The sequence below is a fragment of the Panthera leo genome, chromosome B1 (genome assembly GCF_018350215.1).
Source record: "Panthera leo isolate Ple1 chromosome B1, P.leo_Ple1_pat1.1, whole genome shotgun sequence".
Taxonomy (NCBI): domain Eukaryota; kingdom Metazoa; phylum Chordata; class Mammalia; order Carnivora; family Felidae; genus Panthera; species Panthera leo.
In genome coordinates, this window is record NC_056682.1 from 144,841,887 (window position 1) to 144,856,206 (window position 14,320).

Sequence of the window (14,320 nt, forward strand, 5' to 3'; positions counted from 1 at the left end):
ACATACTCCCTCCCACCAACTGGCTGGCAAATGTCTCAAAGTCAGGACTTTTCTGTCTTGTATCTGTAGCACTATACTTGAATCATCCATAGTCTTTCATGAATGAGGTTGAGGAAAATGTGTCCTGAAGATGTTCAAGCAGAGATGAATCAGAGGTTCTCAACACTGGCTGCATATGGGAAACATCTGGAGAACTTTTAAAAATACAGCTATCAATGACCCACACCAGTCCATTTAAATAGGAAACTCTGGGACGGGGGCCTGGGCATTGAGACATCCAAAACTCATGTGATAATGCGCAGGTTGAGGCTGGGAACCAGTGGGTTAGGTGATCAGTGGACAAGGATTTGGAGAGAAATTCTCTAGAGAGAAATGAAAGTGTTTCTGCTTTAGGCACCTTGCATTCATGAATTTCTGTGGGATGATTGCTGGAATTATACAAAGTTCCTCAAAATGTGCCCCGTACATTATAAAGGTTGGCTCATTTTGCTTTGTGTGCAGGTAACTTAGTTGGCCAGTCAGGAACCAAAGTCTGGGTCATTCCAAGGAATTCATGTTCTTGAAGGAGCACTCACCACAAATGCACATGTATTTGTTTAAAATAATGTAAAAAAAAAAAAAAATAGTAGCCATGGGAGGAAAAGGAGGAATGGGTGTTAGTGCTTTATAGATTCATGTCATGATATTAGAGAAAGAAGGTCTCTTAATATGTCCTGATTCTTTTGAAGTGCCTCATTTGTAATCTTGACACTTACTCTTGTCTGTGATGATGATCATGATCGGGCAGTGGATTTTCTTTCTTTTCTAATATCTGTGTCTACTGTGGCAGAGAGGGAGGACTACATGTTGATTTTATAAGTTTTTAAAAGACCAGGACTTGGAGTAAGTTCTACACAGAATAAGAAAGGCTGGTTTAAGATATTAGTATTTGTAGGAGGACTAAATGACTCTAGTTTATAACTTTTCCATGAAGAATGCTTTCTAAGAAAAGAAGTAAGTTTTGAAGGTTACAACGGAAGGAGCTTTCGAAATGATCGCCTAAGTGTTAGGAGAAAAATACCCTACAGCCTGGCAGTCTCAAAACTAATATTCAAACTCTCAATCTCTTTGCTTAAAAAAGTTTAATAAGCTGTAAAATAAATACACTTCCATTAAATATTAAATAAATTATTTACAACTTGAAAAAATACTTTTTATCTCCATGCATCTTTATGTACAGAAATAAGACTTAGCATAAAAAGTGGCAATTGAAAGTTTAAAACCATCAGAACGAAAAGGTTCCGCTTTCTTATGATCCACCGAAAAGAGGAGCCAGCGCATCACTCGTGGTTGTGACTTGGCAGTGACTCCGATCCGATACCCTGTTCAAAAATACAATAAAATATTAGCGAGAAGCTCTATTTCATTAGGGCTTTAAGAAAACATCCAAAAAAATCAGGAATCAGAATTTTTGTCCATTTCGAATGTCTTGTGAAAAATGCTAAGAGCTTTGCAGAGACAGACTATCACTTGGACTTGAATTCCTCTTTCACACCTGCTTTGGTTATGGGCCTACTTAGGTGGAGGATTACATACGCTGAAGCCTGTTTCATCAAATTCTGCCTGGTGAAAACCAACAACACTCATGGGAATTAGTTTTCCTAACCAAATCTGTGCAGTGGACACAATTAAAAAGAAAGATGAAGTGGCATAGTATATTTGTGATATACAGTTAATTTGGGATAATTAGTACCAAGGGCATAATAACAGTAGCTACCAGTTAATAGCTGCCACTACGTGCCAGGCCAGCATATTCCTTTTCCAAAAATCATTTCAGACCTCCTTTGAGAGATCTCAGTTGCACTAAAGAACCAAAAAGCTCCCTTTATTCATGGTGGTGGTCTTAGCTTAAGACCAACACAATAATAAATTCTGCCGCGCTAAGTACTGAGTACAGCCTTGGTTGGCATAGATAATCAGCCACTTCGTGAGTTACTGAGCTAGCATACTAATTCGGTAATAGGCTCAGAACATAATACTTGTGCTTAACCAATGCGAAACAGTGCTTCTCCACGCATCTGCAGTGTTCACTAGAAAGGGAAATTCTGGATTTAGTAGATTTAGGGTTTGGTTTAGGAATATGCACATCTAAATGGCATCTCAAGTGATTCTTAAGTCCATAAAGGTAGAGTATCGATGGTTTAAGGATGTGACATCCTTCCTGAATGTCTGAGGAAATGGAGTTCTTCCTTCTGACCAATTTTAAATGTGTCCTCGATCTCTTCGCCTGCTCTTTCTCTGGAAGTTTGCTTCCTCAGCTGTCCACTTTAGTTATTAATAAAACATTCCTCTCTATAGCTCCTTACCTTTCCTACAACATGCTAAACTCTGCCTCTTTCAAAAAAAAAAAAAAAAACCACAACAACTTATAAACAAGAACTATATCTTAACCAAGGTATATTTCAAATCTGTACCCTCTGCCCCCTTCTGACTTCCTTTCTTATTCTATCTACTAAACACTAACTGCGTTGAAAAGAGGATCTGTGTCTGCCTCATTTTTACATCTGTTATGATACTAGGACATAGTCTTTTCTCACTATTGAACCTATCTCATGCTCAAAAACTAAGGCTTTCATGTAGCCAATGTTCACAGTGTATCCATAATTGAGGACACTTACTTTCCTCACTTTTCTTGAGGTAACCAATGCTGTATTTTTCAAAATTATAGGATATGATTTAAAGTTGTCTTTTCAAACCCAAACCTGTACCATTCATTACCTTCCGTTATGCTATGGCATGTACATTTCCATTTTCTTGTCGAAGTTTCTTTCGTTCTTCAGCTTCTCCTTCATATTCCCTGAAGAATCGTTTTCGAAGCCTTCAGAGAACAAGATATTCTATGGTCATCAAAGTTCTATTCATCTCCGTATTGACTGGGGTTTTCGTGAGTACAGGGAGTTCCTTTCTGCGAGTCCTCATGGACCATTACACTGTATCCTACACCAAACCAAAACTTAAACCCAGCTCTAGAATATTTTATAACTGTTCTTTTTAAGGGGATGCTCATGGTGACTTTATATAAACATATTCCCAGAGTACTGGGATTTAAGTAGATATGCCCTGAGACACAAACTTTCAAAAGGTATGGAACAAGTTGTTATGTGTTGGTATTTTTTTTTTCAATGGCTGACACATGATATTAGGTTAGTTTCAGAGGTATAACATAATGATTCGACAAGTCTATACATTATGCTACTCTCCCCACAATTGTAGCTACCATCTGTCACCATGCAACACTATTACAATAGGGACTATATTCCCTATACTGTGCCTTTCATTCCCATGACTTATTCATCCCATAGCTGCAAGCCTGTATCTCCCACTCCCCTTCACCCATTTTGCTCATGTCCCCACTCCCTCCCCTCTGGCAACCACCAGTTGGTTCTCTGTATTTATGGGTCTATTTCTGCTTTTTGTTTGTTTATTCATTTGTTTGGTTTTTCAGATTCCGCACGTAAGTGAAATGATTTTGTCTTTCTTCGTGAAATCAATTTGTCTTTGTCTGACTTTCACTTAGCATTATACCCCTAAGTCCATTCGTGTTGTTTCGAATGGCAAGATCTCATTCTTTTTTCATCAACACTTAGCACAGTTGCCATGTGTTAACTGGAGGAAGAAAAAGATGGTATAGTTTTACCACGACAGGACTTTACACTTGTACAAACTAATTGAAATGGTTAGAGTTTTTCCAAACAAGTTGGGTTTTCTTGATTTCTAAATATAATAAATACTTCCTTTTAGTTTTATTTATTGTTACTTTCTGTTAAAATTCAATTGTTTAAAACAGTCTTGGTGCTGTACAAGAAATTCTATTTTTGGTAGGTCTTTAGTCCACCCACTAAATGTTCCTACTAAAATCGTAAAAACTTTGACATGATGTTTGGGAAAAAAATTCAACTACGGAAAAACGGCAAAATGTGGCTTGGGCTAGTGTTTGCTATATGTTCCAAACACAAGAATATGGGAGAAAAGGAGAAAAGTCACTGCTTGGTTTTAGGAGTGCCAACGTGACAAAAGTTTTTCCACACTTTTCCAAAGGATTATTAAATATTTCAACCTGAACGATCACAAGGTTAAATAATTATTTCAAAACATCTTTCCTATCTGGCTATTTTTTCCCTTCTATCCTTCTATGTCAAACAATAATGATTCATCTGAGAATATTTTTCCTGAACACGTTTGCATATCTGGCTTGAGGTGCTAACAGATCAAAATAATTTCCAGGGTGTGCAAAACAAAATGAAATCACACATCAAACTCTATGTGCATCATAAAACATTTTTTTTTATGTGTCTTTTTATTATTATCTAATCTGCATCTTAAATAATAGTAAACAATGGCAGAAGATAACTCCTTGTTTCCTGAATGGCAGGAGTGGTAGATCATGCACACAGTCCAGTTGTTAAAGTAATTTACCAAGACCTAAAATTAGAATAATGAGTCTATTGCTTTTCCCAAGCTCTAGTAGCACATGAGTCATTATAGAGCCATTCACGCCCTCCCCCAACTTCCTTAAGTCACTGACTTCTGTTTGACAGACAATGCCATTTTGACATACCCACCAGTGCCTACTACCAGGAACAGTCTACTTCTAACATTCGTTGGTCATGAAGTGTGATGATGTTATTATGAGCACAGGGCAGATACTGCAGGAGTAGAACAGTGACAGAATTGTCCCTGCTTCCTACGCCCTGCCCCTACGGAGGAAATTTTTCTTTCTTTCCTTTCTTTCTTCTCTTTCCTTTTCTTCCTTTCTTTCTCCTTCTTTCTTTCCCTCTTTCTTCTTTCATAATTGAGTTCCCATATTACCTTTAACAATTACAAATAGGCGCACGTTCTATGTAAATCAGTACCGTGCTAGGACATTTCTAACTCCAAATTCTGCGTTTTAACAGAAACAGATGTATCTTTTCTTGGCTCCTGGTTTGAAGCTCTTTGTGAGTTTTCGTGCCAAAGCAGGATCTCTGACAACCTACTGTGAACCAGAACCAGGCTTTCATTAGACTCTGGGAAGCGTCCTTAAGCTTAAAGATATTCATAGTGGCTATCAACAGTCTGAGATTAGGAAGTAGCCATGAGTGGAAACAGGACATGAAACACAACCATCTGCTTTTAAGTTCAAAATACTTCTAAGCTTTTTGAAAAATAGCTTTACATATGAAGTTTCAATGGTGGCCGAAGTAATATGTATGTTGACCTAATTCTATGATCTTTGTCAGTGAAGTGTAAAGGTATGACCAAGGATCACATGTCACCAATAGAATAATTCATCTAAAATGGGATATAGTACTTTGTGACAGCATACTGAAAATAAACCAACCCGGCATTATTTTATTAGGAATCTTTAAGTTATGCCATACTTACTGGATTGTAATAACAACAGCAATAGCTGTGAAGCTCACGGCAGACACAAAGGCAGCTATGGCGGCTAAAGCGATTTTTGATAAATCACTGTCAACCATGCTGTGAGTCTTCATGGACTTTTCCCCACACCGTTCACCAAAGTAATCCTGATGACATCTGGAAACAACCCACATCCAAAAATTATAATAGTAACTGAAAGCATTCTCTCTATTTTAGCATTTAATTGTAACACTCAAAAAAAAAAAAAAAAAAGTCATGCCATCTATTTGTATTTCAAAATCAGGAGACAGAATGCATTCAAGCCAAAGATCTATTAGTGTAAGAACAAGTTGAGATTAGTTTGGGTGTGATATTCCAAGAAGACACACCTTTTCATTCTTTGTGCTCCTTTTATGACCACCTGATGAGTTCTGTCACTTGTGATGCAGCTAATACATTCCACTATCATTTAATGTGCCAGTAGCTTTTGAGAGGAGGGAGTATAGAGCATTATGTGAAGAGTACCTTTAGGTCCTTTTTTTTAAAAAAAACGTTTTGCAAACCTTTTGTATATTTTTACATAGTTTGTTTTGTATATTATAAAACCGGGGGTCAGCAAGCTGTAGCCAGTGGATCAAATCTGGCCATTCGTTGGGTTTTTAACAGTGTGTAAGCCAAGGATGGTTATTACACTTTAAAATGATTTTACATTTTTAAATGGTTACATTTTAGTTGTAAGTACATACATAACCTCGACCAAAGAAGCCTAAATTATTTGCCAGCCTGGTCCTTTAAGAAAAAGTTTACGGGGGCGCTGGGGTGGCTCAGTCGGTTGAGCATCCGACTTCAGCTCAGGACATGATCTCGCAGTTCGTGGGTTCGAGCCTCACATCGGGCTCTGTGCTGACAGCTCGGAGCCTGGAGCCTGCTTCGGATTCTGTGTCTCCCTCTCTCTCTGCCCCTCCCCCACTCATGCTCTGTCTCTCTCTCTATCTCTGTCAAAAATAAATAAACATTAAAAAAAGAAAAGAAAAGAAAAAGTTTACAGACCCTTGACACTAGAGAAATAAATGGTTTTCTGCATCTAGGAGTTTCAGACCTCGTGTTGTAAATAGATTTCTTTTTAATTTAGGAAAACTTACTTGCATGTTACTGCTCCCAGGTTCTCTATATATTTGCATTCTCCGTGAATACAGAAATTTTGGAATTCTGCATCACACGGATTTTTCTTCTTTCTGTTTTTTCTATTTTTTCCATTTTTGCCTCCTTTTTTCTTTCTTTTGGGTTTATCTGAAGTCTTTTCACTTTCTGTCCTGTTTTTCATGGGCTTAACTACCTGTTCAACTGAAAAAAAAAAATAGACACGATTTATTGACAGCAGTCTCTCTTCACCTTGCATATCATCTTGGAGACATGGAGAAAGAAGTCTTAGCAGTGAGAGCTCATGGGCATGATAACCCTATTTTTCTCATTATTTAACCCAAATTTATATATAATAACTGGTTAAAGAAAATATCTGAATGGTGTGGCGCTTGAAAATCTGAACCTCCTCGTTATTTTATAAGCTTAGAAACATATTTTGAATTTATTTGTACCAGTATTATTACTATTGTTAATAGTATGTACCTGTCTAAAAAAAACGAGGAAATATCTTGCACATTTCTTGAATTTCTTATACATACCAAGTTCTTGGTAAGGAGCATTAATTTGATTAAACTCAGATCACGGTTGAGTGTATTGTTATCCAGATGCTATAGATGAGGAAACTGAAGTTGAATGAAGACAAGTTATATGCCCTGGGACATGCAGCTAGAGAATGACAGTGCTGGGGTATCAAAACCTGTCATTCCCCCCTGTCCTATGTTTTCTCTTGGATAGGTCAAGGTTACTGACTAAACTGGTGCTTTAGTGTATCTGTTGATTTTATATATGCATCTCGGTCTTGTGCTCATTATCATAGTTGGGAATTACTGTGTATTACTTGAGGATGGAAAAAACGGAGAATTATATATTAGAATTAATCAATTTTCTCCAACTCCCAGATTACAACAGGTTATAATTATTCATTCCATGGGGCTCATTTCTGTGGTCAATCTATTTGAAAAATAGGAATCTAGAAATATTTGTACCTGATGCTTCTGAGAGTCAGTCATCTTAACTCTTTTGATCTACAGAAACATTCGTTCAGTGTTATTGCTATACAGGGCATAGTTTTCCCACATACTAAATATGGGAGGGAGGAGTGTTCATGTTGGAGCTGTGTGTTTTGTTATACTAGTACCTGAATAGGCTTATCTAAGCAAGTATTTAGCAAACAGAGCCCAGTGAAAAGAGGAAGATACCATAATGTCATAATACCATTAGTCATAATGGTCCTGCATAATGTCCCATTAAATAGAAAACATTAGAAATATAGGGAAGGGTATCAAAGATAGAACCCTGTGATCAAGGAAGCGACAAATAAATATTATGAGGATTTTAGCAGGTTATTATGACATTAATAATAGTCAAATTAGGAGCAATGCTTAACCGCTTGTGCAATTTTTATATTGAAAATTTGGTGATAAATAAGCAACACAAATTAGAATAAGTCGTCTAAAAGAAAACACTTTAAATGAGTATTACTGCACGTTATCAGATACATTGCAAATTGTAGACAGAGACAAATCGTCATCACGCTGAAGTGCTGCAACAGACAGCAACCCCAGGGGTTCAACAGCCTTTCAAAGGAGCTCACCCATCAGTTTCCCTGTATTTCACAAGGCACTAGTCAGTTTCACTGCTAACAGTTTATTTGTCTGTTTGAAACGTTAAGGACTTGAAACATCTTTAAGAGAACAGTTTCTCCTCTTATCCTTCCAAAAAGAAATATAAATGAACCTCTTCCCCACCTCACATAAAAGCACAAGTTATTGAACAAGCAGTAAAGTGGAGTGTTCCCTAAAGCTTTTTCCACTTGTCGCTTAACCCAGTAATTCTCCCTGTGGTATCACCTGCTGTCCCTTCACCAGGTCTGCAAGGCAGACAGAGGGGGAGAAGTCAGGGAAACTAAGGTCAGGAGAGAAGGGGCATTATGTTCTGCCTCCATATTGGATGTCTCTAGGATATTTAGATTTACTGATGACCTCATCTGTCCTGAAACTCCAAAGTAATATGAGGGTAACGAACAATACTTAACCTCTTACTTTGGTACTCTCATTTTAAGCAAATGCTCTTTTCTAAACATCAGATAACAGCAAAAAGGAACAAAACTATGGGTCACTATTATTTAACTAACACATGGAATCTGGGGCTAAATCATGATTTTTAGCAATCTGAAATCCATGCATAGTTGTTCTTTAATATTTCCAGAAGGTTATATTATTATTTTTGTCGTGTTTTAGAAACACTTGTTTTTCAACACCTGGGGTACTTAAAAGCTAAAGTCCAACCCCACTAAAGTCCTTCCCCACTACTTTGTTCTGTTCCCTTATTTGTGTTAAAATGCGGGTTTTTAGGGAATTTCTGTATGGGGAGTAGACACAGAAGCTGATGACTGGTTGATGTCTATGTCTGTCTCTCAGCATGGAGGCTGTGTGGCCCAATGGGAAAGAGCATCGGATCACCATCAAACACTGGAGTTCTCATCCTGGCTCAACTGCTTGCTGGCCGTGGAAGCTTGGGCAAAACCACCTCCTCCAGTTATCATCTTTGTAAAATGCTAACAATTCCTACTTGTAAAGTAGACTTAATAGACATTAACCATTTTTAGAGCTCCAGACATATCAGATGTACCCACACACAGCTCCTTCCATCCTAGCTTCCCCAAGGCATATGCAGCACACGTACACGCAAGAAAACCACTCCGAGAGACAGGGAATGGCTCTTCTTTTGAAGCAGCTTTGCCCATACAAACACACATCTTCTAGGCTATGTTTTCGCCTTATCCTCCACTCACCTCGGACTGAATCATCTACAATATAGCCAGATATTTGTGGTTCGTTATCATACTCTTCTGCATAATCATAGTCGATCCCCGAGGACAGTTCCCTACTAGAAGGCGTTTCACTCACAGGGGAAATCTCCCTTCCTGAAGACCCATTTCTTGGGGTAACCTCAAATCCATCGGCACTGTGGTCCCCAGAAAATGGTTCCCCTTTCCCAGAGGAGGTGTCGTTGGCAGCTGATCCAGCAGCATAATGGGCTGTGGGAGAAAGAACAACGGGAGAAAAGAAAAGGTAGAGCAGAGTGAGTGCCTTTCTCACCAGTCAGCTGGGTTCAGGGGAAATGTTTATCTTCTGATATCAAAGCTGTTATTGCACATGTGCTATTGTTTGGGATTGAGTCACTTATGAAAGCATCTTCACATTCTGCCAACAAGCAAACTCAGCTGCTCCAATTTACAGAGCTGCTTTCATCGAGGTTTTCTTTTCCACAGACGGTCTCCATTACCTTCCACACCAAATAATGCTGCCATATAGGCAAGTTCGTCTAATTACTGAATAGGTAATGTCTGTAGAGTCCCATCACTTCACACGCCAAATGCGTTTGTGTTCGCTAGAATGACCCATTTGAACGGATGGGTTCTAGATATAAATATCAGACTCTCTTGACACGTGTTCATATTTTTAAAAAGGTGACATACATAACTGTAAAACAACATAAATGCTATTTGATAGTAAGGACTCTTCCTGTCAGTGTTTCATTATTCTTGTTCCTACCTAGGGAAGAACCTGGGGGGGGGGGTGTCAGGTGAGATTTGGGGGCCTAAAGTTTCAGGCCCCTGGTTTATCTTATAGGTCTCACTAAAGGAGCAACAGGGTGGTGCTTTTACTTCTCCCTGGGAGGGCCTCTAGGAAGGTAAAGGTACAATCACTAGACAGAGGAGATGGAGATTTTAGGCAGGAGTCAGCGCTCCGCGTCCAGGACTTAACTGCTCTAAGACTTAACTGCTCTAAGATCTGCGGAAATCGCTTCACCTTTCTGGACTCGGTTTCTTTTTCTGTAAAAGGCAGAATTTGGAGCACAGGATCTCTGAGGTCTCCTCCAGCTGGACTAAAGTAAAAAATTCGGGAACTCTCCGGCACCCTTTTCCTGACCTGGGACGTCAGAGGCACCTGCCCGCGTTTCTCCTCCTCCCCGGCAGTAACCTTGGGGAGTGCGCTGCCGTGGACGCCTCCCGCCGTGGGAGAAGCTCAGGTCGGCAGTTCGGAGCCGGGATGCCCTCACCTGAGCCCAGGATCAGGAGCGACAGCACCACGGGCGCCGGCGGCAGCAGCGGGGCTCTCATTGGTCCCTCGGCGCAGCGGCGGCGTCGCGGTCTCTGGGGCAACTCGGCCGGGAGTCGCGGCTGGAACAGAAGGTGGCGGAAGAGAGAGGGGAAAGGAGGGAGTGTGCGGCCGTGCTCGCCGCCCGGCCGGGCTCGGGCGCTGGACGAGCGCCTACAGCTCGCCTCGGGATCCCTCGGTTCCGAGTCGGGCGCGGGCAAAAGGTGTGCGAACATTCCGGAGGCGCGGCGCGCACCTGCGGCTTTATAGGCCGGGCGGAGACCCGGGCCAGGCCCGTGACGTCACGGCCTCCGCTGTGGGTGGAGGAGGGCGGCTGCGCTACAAGAGGTTACTACCCCAAAACCACACGCGGATGGCAGGCGCCCCACCTCCCCGGAGCGTGGAGAGCCACCGGGAGGAAATGGAAATTAAACCCTAGCTGCGAGCTGAGAATACGCCCGCTCCACATTCGAGGGTGGGAGTAGAGTTGGAGAGCTGGTGGCTGACAGTCAAAAGTCCCACTTTCTCAAACCACCTGAAGAACCTCCGTGTAGACTTTGGTTGATCTTAATACTACAAGTGACAGGGATTGATTAGAAGAGTTCCCTATTAAGATGTAGAAGTACTTTAAGACCAAGAGCGACTTAGCAAGGAGAGGCTGATGTCCTTTAACAGAGATTATGAAGTTCGTGAAACGGCTAGAGAGAGCGCCCCCTAATGAGGAGCGACTTTATTTATGATGGGCCCTTTATCCCGACCGCGAGCCCTTTCTTCCCCACTGCTGGAAAGCGGCCAGAATTTCAAATCGTCTCCCCTCCCATTTGTCTGTGTCCCAAGGTCCTTATCAAAATGAGGATTTATTGACCATCTATCATTGCCGAACTATAACCGCTTAAAGGATTACCTGCCCCGTCTCAGTCAGTAACCTTGCTGCTTAAGAATCATTTTTCCCTGTTTTACAAGGAGGACTTGACACCCCTGGTTATGGCAGAAACCAGATGGATTTAAGGTCCTCTGACTCTAAAATCTCTCTCCACTCTGATAAAGGAATTTGGAGTAAACCGATCTTTGTAAAGAGAGCTTCTGGGAGGAACAATACCTGGTCCTAAGTAATAACCACTGCTGGGAGGGTATTGACGTTTAAATGAAGGGGGTGCCCAAGTCTGTGCACCACAAATCCCAGGATAAAACCACCGGCTTTGAGGAAGCCCAGTTAGAATCTGGTAGGGCAGTTAATCCCAACAAGAAGAAAAAATGAAGAGGGTGGGAGCTGCTCAATTCGACTAACTTTGATGGAGACACAGCTCCAGAACTGGATTTTCCTTGACTTGAAGAAAAAAAAGAAAGCATCATTCTTCCTCTCTCTAACTGGTTCCTTGTCTTAAAGATACGTATCTCTTCCAGTGCAACAGCCCTTTTAGGAGTGTGGATCACAGTACATCTATCCTAATTCTGGGAAACTTTTGTGAAGCTACTTACTTTTTAATGGCATATGGAGGTCGTGGGCTAAATAATACCATACATTTAGCAGGATGAAATAAACAGTCGTGACTCATGCCTTCCCTTCTAGTCAACATTTGCTGAGAGTATATTTGGTGTCATCTGCTTGTTTTATTTTTTTATGTGGGGTGGGGGGTGGAGGCAGTAAAGAGAGCGATTAACTGATCACCGTTCCCTGCTCTCCAGAAGCTCAGTGTGGTGTGGGCCAGAAAAGTAATTCTGTTATGTCAGATGATAAGAAGGATTTGGACTGCCATGGAAAACAAGGATGCAGTTTAGTTTTGCTCCCCCGCTTAATGTCCTTACCAGCAGAAAGCTTAAATGGAAAGAATACCTGCTGACACAGTATGCCCCAAAATGGAAAAAAAGACCAGGAAGACGGCACTGCCCATCCCAGGGTGAAGCAGGGACCTGCTTTGTGGCTGGAGGAGAAGATTCTGATTCAGACAGATTCACAGCCTTGCCCTCAGATTTCAAAAGATGGCAGGGATTTTGTTTAGAGTTCAGACTGTGGCGCGGCTCTCCTCTCAGGCTTCGCTTTTGTTCTGGTCCCATTGTTCCCTTTCCCTTACTCTTTCTTCTCAAGTGAGACGAAGGCAAGTTGTGTGCATGCGTCATCAGAAATGGTTCACTTTGAAGGGAAGTGAGTTCTTTACACCGGAAATTGCTTAGTCTTTTTACAACTGGAAATGTGGAGGGTGATGATTTCCGTTGGTATGGGATGGAACATAGAATGATAGGGGCAGATTGCTAGTGCGTAGTATGAGCTGTAAATTCACACCAGTTGGGTAATCATGTACAAATTCCACCACAAACTAAACCACCTAATATTTGAAAGACTCGGGTTCCTCATCTGAAAATAGAAATAAAGCTACCGACCTGCTGTTAAACAGATCAAATGAGATAAGATAACCTATGCAAGCAACACAAAATCTAGCATATGCGGAGTGCTCAATACATGGCAACTATTATTATTAGCCTTGGCATTATGATAGGTACATTCTATTAATCACATTGAAGAACCAAGTGACTCTTATAAATGGAGCTACTCACAGAGCAAGTGAAATAATCTTCAGTATTTTCAAGCCCATGAACTTTGTACCTACTTCCCATTAACACTAACCATTTTGAACATTTTATGGTTCATCATCGGGTACCATGGGGCGTCATAATGGTTGCATCACAGTGTAGCACCCCTGATGACTCACAGCATTCTGGAATTTGCACATGAGAGGGAAACCTTCCCCATGTCATGTTGGATACTCTACATTCTGCATGCTAAGCAGAGACAGGGAGGAACAACTTCAAGAAATTCAAGTAGAATTCAAGTAGCTACTCTTTTTTATCTTGAACAATTGATGGTTCCCACACCTACTAGGAGGCTAAAGGCAGCTCTATGGGCCAGTGCTCCCAGCCAGCCACTCACTTTGAAGTCTGGTATCCGGATCCTGATAATATTTTATATGTATAGTAGAAACAAACTCACTTTGACTCTGCTAAAAGGTGTGCTATAGAACCCAAGAATAATTATGTGTTTGTTCATATAATTGATCTTGAGTTTTTATAGAGAGGGCCAGGTCTGAGTTAAATATTACATCATGGTCATTTTACTGAGTCAACCCATGAAACCCTCAACTAAAATTAAGAAATTCTCTCATGTATAAGTAACATTTCCTATATTATTAACAAATGCATTGGCTCCATTTAGATGTCTGTAATTTTCTACTCTTCACCTTCGAATTTATCCATGCTAAAGAATATATAATTTCTAGTTTCTTCAAAAACAGGCCTTCCATGAATTTGATTTGTTGGGTACCTTGACATACTAGTAAAATAAAAGTACTTGGCCCTTTAAAACCTTAACATGATGGCTTTTGCAGAGCAGTAAGTAGCAGATGGGACTGAAGGCAGCAGACTGTTTGATACAGTAGGAACTAGGCAAATGTAACATACAATTAACTGCATTTAAACACACAAGAAACGAATGCTCTAGTTCATTTACTCATCAAATACATTTTGAGAACTAGGTCCTCTTCTAGGCACCGGGGATAAAACTTTGAATAAGTCATAATGTCTTCATTTTTAAGGACCTTGCATTCTATTAAGGGGAAATATATAATAGACAAGGGAACCATACATAAAATAATTTTAGGCCATGATGCACAATAAAATATGTGATCTAGAGGGCTTGG

At 40.5% G+C, this 14,320-nt stretch overlaps 1 protein-coding gene across 2 annotated transcripts; it reads right to left on the reverse strand.

Moving 5' to 3' along the window:
• Positions 1 to 1,187: 1,187 nt before the first annotated feature.
• AREG (amphiregulin) lies at positions 1,188 to 13,267 on the reverse strand. Of its 2 annotated transcripts, XM_042936194.1 has the most exons (7): positions 13,182 to 13,267; positions 10,591 to 10,711; positions 9,320 to 9,565; positions 6,525 to 6,726; positions 5,404 to 5,559; positions 2,758 to 2,857; positions 1,188 to 1,361 (listed from the first exon to the last, which is right to left on the reverse strand). In XM_042936194.1, the coding sequence occupies exons 1-6, from the start codon at positions 13,239 to 13,241 to the stop codon at positions 2,764 to 2,766; spliced, it is 879 nt and encodes a 292-aa protein (XP_042792128.1). In that variant the 5' UTR covers positions 13,242 to 13,267; the 3' UTR covers positions 1,188 to 1,361; positions 2,758 to 2,763. The 2 variants fall into 2 exon arrangements, with proteins under 2 accessions (XP_042792128.1, XP_042792126.1); XM_042936192.1 differs by lacking the exon at positions 13,182 to 13,267 and having other exon boundaries at positions 10,591 to 11,646.
• Positions 13,268 to 14,320: the final 1,053 nt, after the last annotated feature.